The sequence below is a fragment of the Python bivittatus genome, unplaced genomic scaffold (assembly GCF_059951505.1).
Source record: "Python bivittatus isolate LINGU-HERP-01145 unplaced genomic scaffold, Pbiv_v1 ctg000410_np1212, whole genome shotgun sequence".
NCBI classification, from domain to species: domain Eukaryota; kingdom Metazoa; phylum Chordata; class Lepidosauria; order Squamata; family Pythonidae; genus Python; species Python bivittatus.
The window spans coordinates 5,503,670-5,525,353 of NW_028277067.1; the positions used below are offsets into that span (position 1 = coordinate 5,503,670).

The 21,684-nt window shown below is 40.6% G+C and overlaps 1 protein-coding gene across 1 annotated transcript; it reads left to right on the forward strand.

Moving 5' to 3' along the window:
* The first annotated feature begins 451 nt into the window (after positions 1-451).
* Positions 452-21,172, forward strand: GSDMA (gasdermin A). Its single transcript, XM_088143425.1, has 12 exons — positions 452-1,081; positions 3,106-3,341; positions 7,032-7,212; positions 7,854-8,019; positions 8,130-8,223; positions 11,399-11,437; positions 11,938-11,964; positions 12,535-12,576; positions 13,697-13,839; positions 15,391-15,541; positions 16,937-17,010; positions 18,142-21,172. The coding sequence occupies exons 2-12, from the start codon at positions 3,125-3,127 to the stop codon at positions 18,382-18,384; spliced, it is 1,377 nt and encodes a 458-aa protein (XP_087999551.1). The 5' UTR covers positions 452-1,081; positions 3,106-3,124; the 3' UTR covers positions 18,385-21,172.
* The last annotated feature ends 512 nt before the right edge of the window (positions 21,173-21,684 follow it).

The following is a 21,684-nucleotide window of genomic DNA, read 5'->3' on the forward strand; positions in this document are numbered from 1 at the left end:
CACACAACTCTTTAACCAAAACTTGAGGCTTAATGGATCACACAAATCTATACCAGCTGCCACTTGGGGTTATAGAAACGGGAATGTATGGTAGAGTAAAAATTCTGGCTTCCATAACACAGAAATGACAGTCACCTCAGACTGGGACAACACAGTAAACTTAAGGCTTCAGGTAAAGAGTGTACTTATATGACGGCAAAATGGTGGTAAGTAGTAAGCAATGTTCACCTCCTATGCAGAGTTTTGCTTCTCATTCGATTATTTTAAACCAGTGTTTTTCAACCTTGGCAGCTTGAAGATGTGTGGGGTTCAACTCCCAGAATTCCCCAGCCAGCATGCTGGCTGGGGAATTCTGGGAGTTGAACCCCACACATCTTCAAGCTGCCAAGGTTGAAAAACACTGATTTAAATGATTCCTAGAAATGTGCTTACTTGGCTATTTTTGGACACCCTTTGTATTACCCCCGGGGGCGGGGAGAGGGGGACCAACTGCTCTATGGTTCATCACAGTTCCTGCCCACCACATTCAAAATAATGATGATGATGATGATGATGATGATGGTGTACATATAGCCGACTCCTGGAGCGACGTCAACACGACAGAGCAAAGGGTTGGTAATAGCTTAGGAAAAGCCCGTCGATCCTTGTCAGACCATCCAACTTTCGATGCTCCACCCTTGGAAATTCTCGATTTAAGAAACGGCATTACTGAAGGAACGAAAAAGCTCCTTTTTAACCCGTCCCGCCTAACCCGAGCAAATCACTCCCGCTACCTGCCTGTCCGGTACAAGGTTCTCCGGGGCGCATCTACTCAGAAGCCAGCCTTTTAAATTCAGCGGGCCTTGCTCCCACGGAAGCGCCGGGAAGAATAGCGCAATATCTCCCGAGGACGGAGACAACCACCGGCCTGCTTCTCGAGAGGAAGAAAAAGGCAAAATGAAACGCTTCTGACGCAAGCGGAATGTAGAGGAAACTCCCCTGCTCAGCTCCGGCGTTTGCAGAAGAGCGAAGAGTGAGGTTTGCTCGAGGTCTCTTTTACAGCTCGGAAGTTGTCCGGAGCGTGGTTGAAGTATAGGCGAAGGTAAGAAGAATTAAACTTTTTTTACTTCAAGAGAGAGCGCTGGGCGGGGGACTGTTGAAGGTTATCCTTCCAATTGAGCGAGCTTCGGTGATTCCCAGGGACGGGAATGGCAGCGGGGTTTTTTTTCCTGTGGAAACGGTAAAGGCGGGGTGATGCACCGCTCCTGGGTTTTAAGCTAACTCAGTCCGAAAAAGAGAAAGCAAAACAAAATAGGGAGCTAAAGAGAGCAACCAGTGTTTGTAAGGCGGACATTATCTTCGCTATACCAGTGTTCCTCAACCTTGGCAGCTTTCAGACGGGTGGACTTCAACTCCCAGAATTCCTTGCTGGCTGGGGAATTCTGGGAGTTGAAGTCCACCCGTCTGAAAGCTGCCAAGGTTGAGGAACACTGGCTATACCATGCTAGATGTTTCAGTTTTTAAAAATCAGGATCGCTTCTTTTTTAAAGTATCAGCTATAGCAAGGGCTGTAAAACACGACATTCAGACTTCGTGTTGTAAACGTGGTTGATGGTAGTCTTTTGATCCAGAGACCCACCTTCCCCAATCAGGGGCTCTGAAATTAAACATGTGTTGCTGTTGTTTTGATCAATCCCTAAAACTACTGGAAACTCTAATATTTCCCGTTCAGGTCAAAGCTAATGAGTCTGACTCATGAAGTCAGCTTCCACTTACTTTCTCGATCTGCATCCCATCATCCTTTTTGCTATCGGTAGCAGAGCTTAGACTTTGCAGGATGCTTCAAAGAGAAAAGCAAAGAGAAAACTGAAGTAGGCTTGCCTGCCTACATACTTAAGGGAGTAGAGGCATGCTGTTTTTTTTCCGCAGGGAATTCCAGAGACTTTCAAGTAGGGTATACATTTTTAAAGACATTTTATTTCAACTACTAGTGCTAACATTCCTGTTTCAGTTTAGCTTTTCCAGTTATTTTAACTTAATTACAATTCCCAAAATACAGTGGTACCTCGGTTCACGAACTTAATTCGTTCCACGACTCTGGTCGTGAACCGAATTGGTCGCGAACCAAATCAAATTTTCCCATAAGGTTCAGTATAAATACGGTTAATCCGTTCTGAACCATATGTATTTTTTTTTTAACCACAAAAATATGAAACAAAGTACAATACAGTACACTAACCTTGCTTGAGGCGACTTCTGGTGTGGAGGACAGGAAGGCGGGTGGGGAGGCGGTTATTGTTTGGAGGGAGAGTCCCCCTCCCTACAGGAAGCCACGACCACGTGTCACAGCAGGGAAAATGGCCGCGGGTCACGTTCGTCACCCGATGCGGAGTTCGCGAACAGAAGCAAAATTTTGCGAACGGTGCTGTTTGTGACCCGAATTGTTTGTGAACAGAAGCGTTCATGAACCGAGGTATTACGTATAAAGTAATCAGCGGTGTTGCTCTTACATCAAAAATTATAAACCGGTCATACTTCCGTGTCCCTAGTTTGTTTGTGTTTTTTAACTGAACCTCTGATTAATTTATGATGCTGGGTTGACTAGTTGGCCGCAGTGTGACACAGAATGCAGACTAGGAGGCCTTGACTTGTTAGAACAAGGCTCTAACATTGCAGAAGTTGCAGACCTACCCTCCCCGGCACTTCCAAGTAGCACAGCCAGTGGTGAGTTGCACTGGGAGTTGTTGTTCAGCAGCATCTGAAGGACAGTAGGCTCCCCAATCACAACCTACTATCCACATTTGGGAAAAACTAATTCTGTATTAGATTACATCAAAGTCCTACACGATATTCAAATAACAACATATGTTTTAAGACTAGGTGGTGACTAGTTGGCATGGGAAAAGCATTCTCCAGAAGATTGTATCACACATTGTAGCTCGTAGGCTGAATTCAGTATTAACTAAATCATAATGGGTTTGGTTTGGTTTGGTTTGGTTTGGTTTGGTTTGGTTTGGTTTGGTTTGGTGTGAATCCAGCCAATTGTAATTTATGCATTGTTAAACAAACCATGGCTTAGCATAATGTTGATTATGATTTTGTTTCTTTCCTCACTGCTTCTTTTAGACAAGGTATTCCTTCAGAAATGTCGTTCCATAATGCAACTAAATCTTTGGCAAAACTGATGGATTCACGAGGAGACTGGGTCCCAGTACCCAGCATGATAGACCATAATAATTTTAGGCCCCTCTGCCTGCTTCAAAGGAAGGTGAAGACTTCATGGTGGCAGAGCTGTTCTTATCACAAAACTGAATGCAAGTTATGTCATATACTGTTACCAGAAAACGACATTTCAAATCTAGGTAATCTTCAAGAGTCTGTCTCATTCACGCATTACTTATGGGGCTGTGTGTGCATGTTGCATTTTGTGAAAAGCACAGAAAAATGCAGAATACAGCATTGGGAGCAGAATTCAGTTGCTTGGCCTTTATAGCTTTTTAACGCTAAACTGTTGTATCACCTGTGGGTTCAAGTATGTACTCAAAATGCATGAACAATTTTTTCTGAGATTTGTGAAGGCTGAAGGATAGGGGAATATTCAGTAATTGATGGTAAACTTTCAGGGTCCTTGATCCCATGTTTATGAAAACTGGAATAAATAGCAAAGTTGAAAAAATAGATTGTCCAAAATCCGTTTATGCTATCTAAAACAGAGTGAGCAACCATTTTTGCCCTAAGGACTACATATAGGGTCTGTGTTCTATTAAAGGTCTGTTTGATATGGTCAGTTGACTAATCAGTAAAGTATACCTGTATCTGTACTAAAGATCTGTAACGCTAGTGACATGATGTCACAGGAGTAGTTGAGGCTAGAAGATTGGGACTCATTGTTCCCAAAATGAGGGGCATTTAAGGACCAAAACTGATGCTTTAAGTCTTGGAGAAAGTAGTCAAGGGCTACTTTCTCCAGATAGAAACACCACTAGCATATCAATTCAAGCTGATCAAAGGCACTCTTCATCAGTAACCCCTGTCTCTCTAGATGGTGCCCATGAATGCCAGTTTGTCAGCAGACATCTCCATTAGTGTTTTCTGCTTTCTTGATTTATTGCTTGCTTGTTTTGTGACGAGCAATGCCCAGTATGGAAATCATTCTGTCAATAAGCATGTGCTCTCCATGGCACTCCTATGGCCCAACCCAAGCATTCAAAATTCCAGGTATGTTTACAAGCCAAAACGTGAACTCCTGGTTTTGATGTATCTCCAGGCTACATACTTGGTTCTTCAGGGAGAATGGTTTCTATGTTCTCTGAACTGGATCATAGTCTGTAACATACCATGGTATTCAGAGCAGTTGCGGAGTGACGACTGGGGTAGCTTGAGCAGTTGTGATGCAGGGCTAGGGTTGAATCCAAACAGACGTGGTATAGATGCCATTATAAAACTTATGCACTGGCAATCAGGAAAAAAGATAGGTTTGCTCCATAATTTGTTGGCCAAGAACTAGCCAGTGTAGCTCTTCAGGATGGCCAAGTAAAAGATGTGCTGCCATTGAAGCTCCAAGGCTTGATCCAATCTGGGCAGTATGTACTAATGGTGCACTGTATAACATCTGAGCCAGTTTCATTGCTTGCTTCTCAAGTAAATGGGTAAGATTCTTGGATTTGTTTGTGCCACTATCTGGGTATAGACAACGTTACATGCTTAGACCTAAATTACCTGTATGTGTACAGTCTGCCTGATACTCTTGATAATCTCCCTTCCAGGACCACAGTTTGCTTGGGTGTTACAATGTGCAAGCATCAGAGCTCTTTGGAATTTGGTAAAGTAATCACATTAAGATAGCTGGCAGGCTTATGGACACCCTTTGCATCACTCCAGGGAGGGAAAACTTTGACCAAATACCCACTGTTCCTCTCCCCAACACTCCCCCAAAAAGAATACATATAGCCAGTTCTGGAGCTGTGTCAATAGAATGGGGGAAGGAGTTCCAAGCTCCAATGTGCTTGGGAAAGCCTGTAAATAATTGCAGTCCCATCCATTTTTCTGTGTTCCACCCATGGAAATTTGTCTATTTAAGAAATTATGTTATCGAACAAAGGAAAGGCCCCACGTTCCAAGACATTCAGTCTGTTCTGAGCAGATCACTCTCACACCAGCACACTCCTTTGTTTGCTTCTGCTGGTCAGATAACTGTACTGTACGATCTTTCTCCCTGCACACGTCTACTTAAATTCATTAAGTTCAGCAGAACTTCCCCATAAGCATGGGGGAGAATATCGCAATATTTTCCAAGAAAGAAGAAATATCCATGACGTTAAATGGCTGCTCCTTCAGAGGAAGAAAAAGTTTAAAAAATAATAATCCTGGTGTAACCAGATTAAGATACCTAGCAAGTTATGACTGGTAACTTGGTTGCCCATGAGGACATTAATAGGAATTAGGCTATGCTCGGTTTGATGCTCCATATCAAATATTCATTTTCTGAGGTTCTTTATCCTTCCAAGATAAAGCAGTAAGCCTACAGGGCAGCGTTTCTCAACCCTACCAACTTGAAGATGTGTGGACTTCAACTCCCAGAATTCCTTAGCCAGCCACACATCTTAAACTGCCAAGGTTGAGAAATGCTGTTACAGGGAAAATGACAACCCTTCACCAAAAGTTGAAGATATTAATCCATGGGCTGGCTTCAACTTTGTCCTGTTTCCATATGAAGAACAGCACTAGGCACATATTCAGGCATTTGAACAACATTTCTTAGAAACTGAACAGACTCAACATTTGAGTCCCTTGAACTCTGGATTTGGAAAAATATCAAGAAGTTCTCCATAAAAGAACTGTGCATATGTCTTTGCTGAAAAGAGTTTTATTGCAGCAGGAACAAACTGGGCACCCCAAGAAAGGTAAAAGTCCTGGGTAGCTGATGCAGATCTAGATACATTTTCTGTCGTATAATCTCTATGGGCACGTCTTCCCCTAATGGACGGAAGATTATTCCAAGCTATTTAAAGCAGTTTGCTTGTTCTAAACTGTGCCCACCTAGTGATCAATTTAGCATCCTTGACTTTTAGTGAACACCATTATTTTGGTTTTGGACCTTCTGGATATGTCTCACTGAGATGAGACTAACACTCGTGTAATACTGCATTCCTGCACAGTCTTCCTCTTCTAAGCAACCCAGAAAGATTATATCAAATGCCATTGAGGGGTGCAGGGGAACTAAACACATTGCACTCCCTGGTCTCTTAGGATCTTAGTTGCGCACCTAAAAATTGAAAGTGTGAATGCTGCAATTCTATTTCTCAATTCACAGGCTGTTTTCTTATCAAAATTAGTATTAAAAATGATTATATAGCTTTGATCCTACAATAAATTAATATCAAAGTTAATCAAAGGTGAGCTTCCTGTTCTTCCTTTACCTCTAATTCCAAAATACATTTTGGAAGTTGGGGAGTCTTTAACAAACAATCTTGCACAAAACATAATGGACTGTATGGGGAACTGCCTTGCCTTGAGTTAATTTACCATGGAGAGCCAGTTTGGTGTAGTGGTTAATTCACTAGGCTAGAAACTGGGAGACCACTAGTTGTTATCCCACCTTAAGCCCAAAGCCATCTGGGTGACCTTGGGCCAGTCACTCTCTCTCAGCCCTAGGAAGAAGGAAATGACAACCCATTTCTGAAAATCTTGCCAAGAAAATTGCAGGGACTAGTTCAGGCAGTCACCAGGAGTCAACACTGACTCAACATACAGAAAGGTGAATAAAGTTCTAGAGCATACCCTAACCCTTCAAAGGCACTTTTCAGGACATGTCAGAGGTTTAAACTGAAGATACACCAACATGCAAGTGGAAGTATTTTCCACTTTCTGGGAACTCTTAGTGTGAACAGTATAATGCTGATTTAAATTACAGTCAGTCTGATTCAATATCAACAGAATCCTTTGCTGCCACCATTTTCTTCCCCTCATTAAAGTAGTTGTCTGCTGCTCCTTTTGTATGTGTCCTAGTGCTTCTTTTAACACTATGGTTTTTCTCAATATTTGTTCCCCAGTTTGCCAGAATTCAGAGTTATTCACCCTTGAAGACAGTTCAGATGGAACATTGAGCGGGGATATTAGTGGAATTACTGATGCTGAAGTAACTAGCATTCTCAGGATTTCTCATGAAAGGTGTGTGAAGGTGAAAAAGATACATGTTCCCATCCAAGACCTCGATTCTTTGATTAAAGAAATGTAAGTATAACAAAAACAACCAAATGAAAATTGACTCCAACCACATTTACCATTCTGTATGCTCAAGGTCTCCTTTCTTTTACATATATACAGTACTTTACTTAATGCCTCTGATTAACTGGCATTAATTAACTGGCATTAAGTTGGTTTCAATTCTCAGCAACCAGAACCGCACAGATAGGTTTTTTCCAGGAGAATCTGTACCCAGCTTGGTCCTTCAAGTCTTCCAGTGGTGCATCTATCACCACTGGAATTGAGTCTATCTACCTTGCTGCTGGTCATACTCTTCTTTTTCCTTCCATCTTTCCCAGCATCATAGATTTATCAGAGAACTAGGTCTTTGGGTCCAAAATGTAATGTAATGTAATTTAATTTAATTTACAATTTAATTTACAATTTAATTTACAATTTAATGCCTCTTGACAGATCTAAATCTCCAACTGCAACAATCATTTAATTCTTTCTAAACATTATCCAAATGCGGTAAAGAACATAGCTCAGAAACTTAGCAATGGAAAGGAAACTAAATGTACAGGGTTACCTACTGCAACTGAACCTGTATTTATTGGATTTTTTTCAAAAAATGATTATAGATTGAATTGCAGTCTACTTTATTGAGGTATACGTGTATTTTCTTTTAGGAAAATCAACAATGATCACCCCTTCATTAAACAAACAAAGAAGCTTCAGAGGAACCTCTATGTGATCACTGAGTCCGCAGAAACTGTGGAAGAGGCAACGTTTGGGGAATCCAACAAAGTGGAAAGCAGCATCTTTTATAAAGCCTATGTCAGACTGAGACTGAAGGTCTGATCTGAATAGTGACTTATGAAATTGGAGGAAAGAAAACATGCATCTCCTCCTATCAAATTATTTTATCCCATATAGCTGATCCAAGGTTTTCTTTCATGTTTTAGGGTGCCCAAGATAAGAAGAAAACAGTCACTATACCAAAGGGATGCATCTTGGCATTCAAAGCTAAAAAATTATTGATAGGAGACGGAACCTTAAGTAAGGGACTTTTTTTATCTGAGGCCTGCGCCAATTATGATTGCTGTTCTGAAAATGTTAGTGTCCCAGCCCAGCTGAAAGTCTCAAAGACCTAGCATCTGGCTGGTAACAGGTGAAAATAAGCTAGACAGATACTTGATCTGATACAGTGCAATCCTCATGCTCATCCACTTCTCAAGAAAGGCAGACGTGGGTACATTTGAGTTCTACCTTCTGCTCAGTGCAGGAATTCAAATTAAAGCATCCCTGATGCGTAGCTGCCTACAACTGCTTTTACTGTTAGAATTTTATTTATATCATTCGACTGAAATCTTCCTGCAACTTAAAGTCATCATTCCATTCCTGGATTCTAGAATGAATGAGTTCAAGTCTTGACCTTCTTCAATGTAACTTCTTATGGGCCTTTGAAGAGCACTATGGTATCCCTTCCCAGCTTCTCTTCAGATTAAACATTCCTAATTCCTTTAATCCTCTGATCATCACTACTCTTCTCTGAAACTATTTCAGTCTGTCTGAATCCTTCTGAAAAGGTAGTGGCTTAGACTGGACACAATACTCAAAATCATGTCTGACCAAAACAGAATAAAGTTGAAGTATTATTTCTCACAATGAAGATAGTACACTTTTATTGATACAACGTAAAATTGCATTTGCTTGTTTTGCAGCCAGCCATATTACAAAGTGAACATGAGTCAGCAGTGTAATCAGCTACTATTCTAAAATCTTCTTCTGTCTCCACGGGTTCTACCACCCTCTTTCCTGATCCAAAGGATTTCTTTTTCAACCACTGAAGACCAGCAGCTTATTTTGTAAAGTTGCTTGAGTTCCAGTAGTGTGCATATCTTCTCCCTCACTTGCTTCTGATTGTTAAACATCCACTCCTTTGTTTGATTACTTTTCAAATCCAGTCTTACTTCCTCTGTCAATTATTATAGCACATTTTGAGTTTGAACTGATAAATCAAGCTGAAGTGTGGCCTCTGTTGCTCTAATTTTTTCATCAAGCATTGCTACAAGCTTGCACTTGCTGCAAATATGTGCCAGTTTGTTTTCATGTACTCATAGTTGCAGAATACTGTCCATCTATCTTCTTTGTTTGCTCCTTAAGGTATCACTGCCAGAAGATTGTTATTGTTTCCTCTTTCTCAGGCTTTAGCAAAGTACACACTGCTGGTTTGGAAAATGTAAAAGGGATTCCCTCTTAAACTCCTTCACTGAACTCCAGTGGCAAACACCTGTTAACTCTTTTGCTCGCTCCTTGGAAACTGGCTGCCTTATATGCCTTCTAGTGCCTGTTGGAAGGAGTGACTTCACCATCCACAGTGAGTAGTCAACAAGTCTCAGTACATATCCACTGAAATCAGCAGCTGCTCAGATGACTTTTCCCCCCTCATTGTTCAGCAAACAATTAGAAGCTGCAGCTTCTCTGGTCATACTTTCTATCCCACCCACTCTTCCTCTGTGCAAGTTCTCAAGAATTTCACTCGAGTGTCTCTCTGCACAAACAGGACCAGAGGGATACTACTGAGCAAAATACTTGAGAATTTGCATTGTCCTGAAGCCCTTAAACACCTTTAGCACTATGCCATCCATCTTCTTCATTAAGATTCATCAGAAAGAGAATGTTTTAGGGTAATGAATATTCCACTAGACTCTGAAACATTAAGTGATCCTTCTTTGTTTTGACTGATTATGTACCATCAACTTGATGTCAACTCTAAGTGACTACATACTGTACATAGATTTTTCTCCAGGAGGATCTGTGGCCTTTAGGTCTCTGAACAATGCACTGTTGCTGCTGTAATTGAGTCCTTGCTGCTCATTATCCATTTCTCTTTCCTTCCATCTTTCTCAACATCATAGACTTTTCATAGGAGCTTGGCCTTTGCTAAATATGTCCAAAATGTGATAAATTGAGCCAAGTCATTTATATGTCAAGTAAGAACTCTGGATTTATTTGTTCTGTGATCCATTTGTTTATTTTCTTGACTATCCATGATATTCTTAAGAATCCAACTACATTTTTCTCCTTACTATTTCCAACTTTGACATTCCAGTCTCCAACTACAAGCAGCACATTTTGCTTACTCATTGAGTCAATTTCAGATTGCACTTGACCATAAAACTCCTCAACATCCTTTTCTTCTGTATCAGAAATCGGAGCATAAACATGGATAATGGTCATATCTATTGTCCATGAAATTTAATAAGTGTTATTCAGCCATTGACTGCCTTGTAGGTAAGTACTGTTAGTGCTATATCCTTTCTGATTATGAAAGCAACACTGTTCCTTCTTCGTTTTTCATGTCCTGCTAAGTCCAGAGGATCATAATATAAACAGTATGACCCTCTCACTGAAAATATCCAGTTCTAGTCCACTTCAATTCTCTGATGCCTAAGCTGTCAACATGTAGTCAGTTCATTTCATCCTTCACTGTATTCAGCTTTCCCACCTTCATTCTTCTTCTGTTCCACGTTTCCACTGTAATTCTATCTTTGCAGCTTCAGATGTTCTTTCCTTGCATGGCAATATCAGCAACTAGACATCTTGAGGCTTTAATCTAGCTACATCATAAATGCCATTAATACTCTGAAAGATCCTGAGCTCTCCCTCGGTAGCATGTTAAGGGCCATGTGACCTGAGGGGCCCATCATCTGGAGTGGTTTACCATTGCCTTCTCCCACATGGTAGGAAATTATGCCTTGTAATTAAAGTGATCATCTGTCTCCAGCCTCTTCCTGTACTGGTGCTGCCTCTGATATAGGTGCCTGCTTGCTTTAGCCTGGGCAGCTGGGATGATTTTCATGCCTTGGGTGACTCTGTTGGGAGTATATACTCTTGGCATACATACGCTCCCAGCATTCTTTGCTCATCCTTCCCAGGAACCACCCTCAACCTGCCATAGTGAGACAGCATAGCAGGACTTGGGGGGACATAACAGGATCTTGGGGGGAGATTCTTTGGATTACAGCTGGGTAATTCATCTCTCTCTTTAGAAAATGTGTCTGGCTGGGAGATCTGAAGTAAATATAGAAGTAAGGTATATATTTTTTCTGGATGCTAGGTCTCTTTGCAAATTTAAAAATTACTGATAAGCTCTTCTTCCAAAAGTTTGCATATGATATTATTAGCTAGTTTAATGTAAACAATTGATTTTTCCTAATTTTTACATTAGGTATTTCCTATTACTCAAGTGACAAAACAGGAACTTTTGGTAAGTGTATTTTAGCCATTTTGTTTTATTGTTTTAATGAATATATCATGATATAGTTGAATTCCCATTGGGAAAGAAAAGGAAAGTTGGTTAAGCCTGAATTAGGCATTATACTGCACATTTTAAAAAATCACTTAAAAGTCTAATCCTGTCTTTACTGAAGGCATAACCCCACTGCCTACTCATTGACCACCAACAGATATATGGAAAGGTATATTCCATCCCCCCTGCTTTAGGATATGTGAGTGAAATATTTTAAATTTGTAGGTATGAACTTGTTTCAAGGGCTGTGATTGGTAAATTATTGCTCTAAATCTAAACTATGGCATGACAACAGGATTTCTTTATATGCAGATGTAGGTAAGAAAGAATATATAAAGATCTTTTCAAAAATTGTATTATACTGGATTGGGAAGCTCAACTAAACTGACAGGTCTTGGATGTTCTTAGCATCTCATTCTGTTTCTTCATCCTATTCCTGTAATTCTTTTGCATTTCAGAAAAAAAAAATTTTTCTACAGATGCAGGTAAAATCGTTTTTTTTTCCTCCTTCATTTCTCACTCTGGCATCCATACTTCATTTCAGAGTTCTCTTTCCTCAAGCATGTACGTTTAAGATGTCAATGTTACTGGTGATTATTCTTATTAATGATTAGGATGGAGATAGGCAATTGTTTAGTTGAAGATGATATAGGCCATGGTTATCCATTCCATAAAACCGAGATGTGTATGTGAAAACAGATGATTATACAAAAGAAAAGAAAAGTGTGTATACAACTGTAATAAGCATCCGTGGGCATAATTAAATCAGTTGTTGTAACAGGTAACAAAAGCAGAATGCATTATGTGTAATTCCACAGAGAAAATTAACCATATGAATCCAGGACTAATTAAGCGATCACAGGAAATCTAATAGACTGCTATGTTCAAAATGAAAAGCCTCCAATAGATGCTTCTAAATTTTGGCAGTTACTTATAACAAGTCAGTTGGGGAAGTATTATGGATATTGCCCAGTTAAAAATCTTGCCAGCCTAATATGAAATGTTTCTGTTGATTACTAGTAAACGTTTTTTCTTTTGTTTTTATATTTTCTCAGCCGTAGGGATAGGAAAAGCACAGTACAGACAGATTGTAAAAGGTACATTGATTTCTTCATTTAGGGTGAGTGGAGTGGACTTTAATGTGGGATTTAAAAAGAATATATATCATAATTTAAGGAAGAGGAACCATTTTCTGTTTTACAAAATGTTGGAAAAAATTGGGTAGCCTGGTGCTCAGAGCTAGCAATTTCTTTGGCGCTCAACTCCTTAGCAGAAATCATGACACATTTTGGTCAATATCCATGTGCAAAAATGGGGACAGGCAATGTTAATATTTCAAAAGGACCAAAATGATAAGTGCAAGCACCAGAGCAATCAAGAGTCTTGGGATTTTTCTCCTGAAACATTTATGTTTAACAAGAGCCGACCTACTGCCCTCTTACAGCCACCTTGGCTAGGTATTAAGGAAGTCCAAACACAGCTGAAGATACCAGATAGGGAAGATTGGTTGAAAAGATGCTTTCTTAACTCTAGTTCTATATTCCCAACACTTTTCTTTCCTTTGGCTCTCCATCTTAATACAAAACATGAGGTAAAGTCAGAGATATGCCTATGATATCCACAGGGAAAAAAGTGCTTCCATAGAGTACTAGTGTGATTACAATAAACATTACTACCAAGTACTTTGCATATTTCCCTTATTACAACCAGGAAAAAAGATTCTGTTCCATAACATGTGACTTTATAGAGCTTAGGCCTATCCATTTTCTTTACTATTGTCCTGACAGGATCATCCAGTGTATGGAATCATAAAATAGTTAAAAGAGGTTAAATCCATTTTTCCCCATGTGTCTTCAGTTCGTAAGACCAGTTCCTCAATAGAGATGCTCTCCGTTTGGACGATGAGCAAAAATCAAGGGAGAGTTGCACTGTACGAGTAGAAATTGTATAATGTTGGATGAGTGTTCACCAGAATTAAGCAGGTATTTTGGATAATATATAAATCAATAACATTCAAGATTATTAATTCAGAGACCAAATTATAAGAAATACAGAACTTAGAAGGCTCTGCAATGATGCTATGTGCTGGCAACATTTATTGCTGGTGCTCAGTTAATATGAGACAATATCCAAATTTTGAATTATTATTTTTTCTGGCATTAGCCAGGATAAGAGCAGCAAACACTGATTTTAACACTTTTGTCTCTGTTTGGGAAGACAATAGGAAAAACCTTCGAAGGGAAGTTGAAAATGAATATGCACCATTATCTTCAATGTCTTCAAACCTGTGTGGCAAATTTCTAACTAGCTTTGTGGTTCTAATGAAGAAAAACTACCTTCTTGGAGAACTGGAGCTCCAGGTAAAGAAGTTTCTGTTATTAATGATGTGGTTCATTTCCTTTGTTCTATATAGCTGTAGCAGTTGTATATGACCTGTATAAGACTATATAACTATACAACTGCTGACCTCTTCAGAACCTCCCCTCAGTGAAAGTCAGTAGCTGAGCTGTCTCATTAGGCTTCCCCCATTATTGTCTTCCAGTCAGCAATTATGTTTTAATAACAGAGGTCCATTACCAAAGTTACTTACTTACTTATCTACTTATTTAAGGAATTTATATGGCCGCCTGTCTCATATAATAATCCTAGGCAGCTGACAACAACCAGTAAAAGCAAGAATAAAAACAAAACCATCCTCCCCACCACGCACCAGACCTAACAGACTATTAGCCTCCTGACCCAACATGCATTCCAGCCTGACAGCATTTAAGGGAGGGGACCCTGGAGGTCACCTGGCCTATCTGAACTTTTAGGATAGACAGATACCCTAGGGAAGAAGCGGTCCTGCAAATAACCTGGTCCTGAGTCATGTAGGGTTTTAAAGATGTAACTCGGGTGAACCACAGGGCATCCAGAACTGTGTGCAACGCTGCATTCTGGACCAGTTCCAGTTTCTGGATGGTCTTCAAGGGCAGCCCCATGTAGAGTGTATTGCAGTAATCCAATTGGGAGGTGATTAAGGCATGAGTGACGAAAGCCCCCCAGTCCAGGAATGGGCACAACTGGCTTACAAGACAAATTTTTGCAAAGGCCCTGTAATGGCCAGAAAGAATAACCTTGAGGAACAGAGGAAGAGCCGCAACCAAGACAACAGTCAGATAAAAGAAATCTGCGTCCGGGGCAGAATTGTAACCTGAGCAAGTGTCTCAGAAAAGAGTTCTGAGTTCTCACAAAGATAAAGGGGAGGGTGGGGAGAAGCACACTGAGATTTGCAAGATTGATGTCAGCCCTTCAAGGTAGACTAGACTAGGAAACCAAAGTCATGCATGCTACTACTATTTCTGTTACTATAACCTTATAATGAAAGTAACATTAGCATGCATGACTTCGGTCACCTTGAAGGGCTGACAGTGCCCCTGGCCACAACCGCCACTGCTCTTGCAATAAAGCTTTACTTAATTTTTGGAATAACCTAAACAACTGCCAGGTTTTCCAACTCAGGCATCAGCCATACCCATTACTATTTCCCTCAGAAGAACATTTGGGGGAAGTTCAAGGGGATCAGGCAGGCAGGGAGGAGGAAGTTAGACTGTGGGGCTGCTGGCCTGTCAATTATCAAGTCACAACAGCCCTTTTGCCCAACATTAGAAAGGATTTTGAAAAGATATTTTGAAAATGTCCTGCGTTTCCACTGCCACAAATTAAAAAGAGCATTTTCCCCCTATGGTTCTTAAATATTACCTTATATTAAAGAATTCATTTAAATTCCCAGTGGTCACCAGTATTTAGATTTAAAGCTATATTGTGTTTCAAATCTCATATTGTAGTAGCCCCTCCATATACATGTGTACCACCAAATCCATTTGTAAAATATTGTTGCTCCTGCCTTTTTCTCCAACCTGAACCCCCAGCTGGAACAGGCTCTTGAAGACCCTGAACAATTCAGGCTGAATACAGACAAACCAGAGTTGAAGGACCTGATGAAGAACTTGCAAGATGTCAAAGGAGCAATTATCACTGAACTTGCTGAGGCCACCCTCTATTTTCTTCAGGCTCTTGATGGTAAAAATCATCTTTTTCAAATTGCAGTGATTGCTAATCATTCACTAGTCAACCTTTCAGCCTAAGAGTAAGTAAAATTGGAAGACAAACGCATCTTCACAACATTTGTAAGGTATTTTTGTACAATATCCATCTGTTGTTTGAGTGACCACAAATAGAGACTTAGTTTATTAACTGATCAGAGATGATCAGGTAATCAGTTATTTATCTGGCTACGACTTCCCTGACCAGTATCCCAGCCAACTTTGCAGAGGCTGAAAAGCTAGTATGACTATTATTTTTTAACCAAATTGAAAGAAAGACCTTAAAAACCAATTGTACCGTAGCCTAGTCAGAGCTAGTGCTGCCATGCATGGGGGAGGGGGCAAGGGGGGCAGAGTTTCAATATCCTGGGCCCTGTTTTGAATAAACCCTGCACATAATCAGGGTGCTATGTCCCAAATAGGTTCAACATCTTCACTTGGAAATGCATGGGCATGCCAGAATCTGCTGGATTCTATTGAAGCAACAGTCAATACAGATAGTTCATTTAGCAACCCCAATTGGGACCAGCAACTCGGTCACTAAGTGAAGTGGTCACTAAGTGAAACCACAACAGTGCTTACGATCTTACTTCAGCTTTCCTTTGCCTTACAGACCTGCAAAGATCGTAAATGCAAGGATTGGTCACAAAGTTACTTTTTCATCACCTTCGTAACTGTGAACAGTCACTAAATGAGGCAGTTGCTAGACAAGGACTACCCGTACATCATTTCTGTAGGTCCATCATTGGCTGGGCAGGGACTGCCCCCAGAAGGTTTCTTAATGGGCTATTTTGATTATAAATAAATATTAAATTTGTATCTAGGATTAAACTGAACAACAAATAATTCAGAGGACACGGGGAATGCAAACTTAGTCATGGATGGAGTCCTCCCATAGTGCTAATTCATAATGGCTTTGGATATTGTATGAACACACCTGTGGCTTATTCAACAAGCCATGATTAAAATAAACCATGGTTTAGGGCAAATAAACTTGGTTGATAACTTAAGCCAAAGTTTATTAAATGGTTTGTCAGATAAGACACAATGGCTGAATTCACACAATACATTAAGCTAGAAACATAGGAGCCTTGTCATGGCTTAGTATGATACTGCTGAAAGGCAAAATGCAAGGAATCAGAACTGCTGTGTAGTTAGTTAAGCTTTGCTTATTCATGCTCCTGATGCATTTCAATTTAGAATTAATTGTGGATAACATAAAGGCTATTAATTTCAAACTAACCTAAATCATCTCTTTCAACTAAGAATAAACAATTACTGCTTCAGAAATTTTGGGCAGTTATTTTTGATGTAACATTTTCTAAAATAGGTGCATTTTTCACAACTAAAATGTGTTTTCTGTATAATCCAGAACTGACAGAGTTGCAGATAATGCTGTTGGTAGAATCTGTGGAAAAAAATATTGTGTCCCAGCAACTGAAACTGGTAAGAGAGAATTTCAGTCAAATAATCTGCTTTAGTTAACAGTCATTCTTCTCTGAGGCATTAAGATACTATACATGAGTCTTCTCTAGCTGAACTGAGAGGCTGTATGTACAAAACTACATCTTCTGCTTATTTACTGTAGAATACCAGCGATGCTCACTGAATTTTGGGGTGGCTGCCTTCTAATAAGCATACAATAAAAATGCAAAACATTGAGGCATATATACTCTGGTTATACAGCGGAACCTCGGTTTACGAACTTAATTCGTTCCGTGACTCTGGTCGCACCCCGAATTGGTTGCACCCCAAAGCAAATTTCCCCATAAGTTTCAATGTAATTACCGTTAATCCATTCTGGCGTGGAGGACAGGGAGGCGGCTATTGCTTGGAGGGAGAGTCCCCCTCCCTACGACCACGTGTCAGGGGCGGAAAATGGCCGCGGACCATGTGTCAGGGGTGGAAAAATGGCCGCGGACCATGTGTCAGGGGCGGAAAAATGGCTGCAGACCACGTGTCAGGGGTGGAAAAATGGCCGCGGACCACATGTCAGGGGCGGAAAATGGCCGCAGACCACATGTCAGGGGTGGAAAATGGCCGTGGACCACGTGTCAGGGGCGGAAAAATGGCTGCAGACCACGTGTCAGGGGCAGAAAAATGGCCGTGGACTGTATCATGGGAGGGAAAATGGCCACGTATCCTGTTTGTACCCCGAGGCGGAGTTCGCAAACCGAGGTAAATTTTTGCGGCCGGAGCTGGTCATAACCCGAAAAGTTCGTTAACAGAGGTGTTCGTAACCCAAGGTTCCACTGTAGTTGATACATTTTATTGGTGTGCAAACTGGATCAAATCCAAACATTTCAAGCTTGAAACAGATCATTTTAATGTCACCATGCTGGTGTTTCAAGCTTAGAACCCTTCCAGAATGGTTGGAGGAGCACTGGATCGCTTCCAATAAGACAGAAATGGGGCAATTACCGATTGATAGCATTGCAAATTTGAAAAGTCTTCTTACCACTGATATAATTCCATTACGCATGCTGCATCTCAGATTGGCCTCAATTCATTTCCAGCATGTGGATGTTACTGATCAAGTGCTGCAAGCTCTATTTTCTTTGTTTCTTGTTTGCAAAGGTTGGAAGCATCCTAGACAAATATTTCTGGGACGGAAAACAGAATTTTACTGTAGAAGTCCAGCTGTTAACTGAAGAGGAATGGGATATAACTGGAGTGTTAATTGAAGAAATAAGTGGAATATCCATTCGACGAAGTGGATGCACTGTTGATGGATCTGTATACCCTGCTGCTCTTTCAGCCCTTCCTGCACTATACGTGGCTCTGTATGCAACTGATCTTCTATCTAAGAAAAGTTTTTAAGCCATTCTTTTAAGTCAAAGTATGTTTGGGGCTAGAAAAGAAATAGGCTCACATACAGCAGCCTAATATACTGAAAATGATGGTGGTAATCCGACATGCTTGTTTGAAAGGAAGTTGGCCGGATAATACCAATTGATATTAGGTATTTACTTCTTGTATTCAACTTCTCCATAACTGCACTCACACAAAACTCTAAATCATTTGTGGTTTGGCTTAGTGGACTATCCAAACTCAGATTAGGGCCAGCCAGAAACCATTAGAGTGATTAAAATAAACTAAACATTAGAAGAAAAAGAAAAACAAACTAAGGAAAAATAGATCTATATGATTTCAGTATAAAATTAATGAGTGTGGGAGCTATTTAAATGATTTTTGTATAATGCTTTTCTTTTTTTCTTTCATTACAATGTCAAATTCAAAAAAAAAGCTTAAATGCTTACAAAATACTGTTCGCAATTATCAGTTATCAGTGACTAGCAAGCTTGTATTATAATCTGTAAGCACATATATGCAGATCTAGTTTGAGAAAGTGGTTAAGGGACCAGGCTAGAAACCAGGAGACTGTGAATTCTAGTCCGACCTTAGGCACAAAACCAGTGGGTGACCTTGGCCAGTCACTCTCTCTCAGTTCTACGAAGAAGGAATTGCCAAAACTCCAGGGGAGAGTCACCAGGAGTAAAAAATGACTTGAAGGCACAACTTTTAAGCATGTATGTGACATACAATTATACTTTTAGTTTCTGTACTTTAATTAAGAAATATGTAAACATTTTAACATGTTGCTCTTACGTGTATTTGCAATTTACTTGGGTGGGTGGCACAGTGTTGGGCTGGTTCTCTTCCTTCCTCCAGGGTCCTTTCCAGTCAGTGTTGATGGGGGGAAGAGGTCCAACCCACAGCTCCTCCTTCTGAGGTGCACTTCCTCCCTTCCCATTGAACATCTACATGAAGCCATTGGGTGAGGTCATCTGTTTGAGGTGAAGTTTATATCCAACAGTTTGGGGTAAGCTTTATATATTCATCCCAGGTCTTCTGAGTGATGTTGAGGAGGTACTTTCTCAGTGCCTGGAAGCAGTGGGGGCCTGGATGGGGTGCAACAGGCTTCAGCTCAACCCAAGCAAGACCTGAGTGGCTCTGGGTTTTTGGACCTCCTGTTTCCAGGGAGCTTCCATTTTTGGTTCTGGTTGGGGTGGACTGCCCCAGGCAGACCAGGGCATAATCCTGGACTTGTGGCTCCTGCTTGAGGAGCAGTTGGTGGCTAGGAGGGTCTTTGTACAACTTCAAGTTATGCATCAGTTGCACCTGTTCCTGGACCGGGGGGGGGGGGGCTGCTCATGGTCCCTCATGCCCTTGTGACCTCCAGACTGGATTACAGCCAGTTCTCTTTTAGCGATCACGGTTGGTTTTGGTGAAATGATTGCTCAATGACACGGTGGCTAAGCAAACCATGTGCCTGAGAAAAAGAGATGCTGTGAAGATTGCTGGTTGCTGCTGTCTCATTGAGATAAAGTTCTCTCATGCAGCAATGCCAGCTTTACTCTCACTCTGGCGTGCATTGTTGTCAGGTGCAGAAATTTGGGCATAACTGCACACATTGGTTGGAAAATGATTTCATTAACAGTTACTACTATTTATTACTGCCATATTTGTGAATGGTTGCTATCCAAGGCATTTGCTAAATGAGGACTACCTGTATTGCAATGTGCTTTACGTGGGGCTGCCCTTGAAGATTATTCAGAAGCTTCAACTGATGCAGAATATGGCAGCACGGGCAGTTACTGTGCCGGTTACTCAACACATGTGACACCACTGCTCCGTAAGCTGCATTGGCTTCTGGTTTGTTCTGGGTGCAGTTCAAGGTGCTGGTAGTCACCTTTAAAGCCCTTCATGGTTTGGGGCCAGGTTACTCATGGGACTGTCTTTCCCTGATTGTTTCTACCCATCCTACCTGATCAGGCAGGAGCGGCATGCTCTGGGTAACATCAGCTAAGGAGTTTCAGCTGGCAGGGCCCAGGAGAGCCTTTTCTGCGTACCCCTTTGGAATATTATTCCCTCAGATATCAGACTAGGCTGACCCTGCTGGCTTTTTGCAAGGCCCTGAAAACTTGTTTTTGTGCCCAAGCCTGGGTTCCCGAGTATGTTACAAAGCCCTTCTCCTGGCTATGTTAATGGTTGCTTTAGGATGCTTGGCTGCTATGTGTTTTTATTTTTTATATATTGTATGTATCCAATCTATTGTAAGCCACCTGGTGTCATATGAAATGGGCAGCTATATAAACTTATTAAATAAATCACATATGGTAGCACACGTATTTGTACTTGGTTTGAGAGAAGCTGCACAGAGCATTTTTTTTTCCACACAAGGCATGCAGAAATTTGAGGGGACATTAGTCAGAATAAACCAAGAGACAGTTACAACGATGGTACCTGTCATAGAGATAATAACCCATTGTTGGAAATCAACCCTCCATCACTTGATCATGGTTAAATAAAATGTAAGAGGGAAAAATTAACACATAAGAACTAAGAGATACACACACCCAAAAGATTTTTATGATATGTATCGTTCATTTATGAATCTTATTAGTTCAAATAATACAAATATTATAGAATAGTCTGGTCAAATATTTAGTCTGATAATTGTATTATAATCTGTTGCTATTTCTTTGTTTTATTGTTTTTTTCAATAAAATGTTTTAAAATATTGGAAAACTGGGTAAGCGGAGACTCTAGATCACAAAGAAAAAAAGTACAGTATGCAAGATTGAAGAAATACAGTTAACTGGATACATCTCAAACATTACAGCACCTCTTTAGCTTAGAATTCTTTACTTCTTGGAAAACAAGTGAACCTGGAAAGCCCTTAATTTCCTACAACTACTTTAAGAAGAATTCTAAAATTATGTAAGGTTTGTAGACCTGAATCTTAAGGAATTCAATACCAAGAATTCAGCGGGAGGCTCTTAAAAAGAAAACAGCCCTTTAATCCGCCAAGTGAAGCAGCTGGGTGGGCAGCAATCCCAAAAAGTTCTGGGAAGGTCCACACCAACAAGACTTTCAAAGGCAGTTTTTATAGCTTTGCAAAGACAATAGATTGCAACTAAGACGACAGTTTAAGGCAGATTGAACCAGTGACCCCCTCTACCCTCAAGACCTTTTCCCTGCGCCCTCCCCCCTCAAGGTCTTCTGCGTACATGTCCCTTCTTGCTTCAAGATAATGTCTTCCTAGCGCAAGCAAAAAAAATACAGAGGCGAGATAGCGAGAGCCAGGCTAAGAAAATCCCCCCCTCCTCCCCTTCA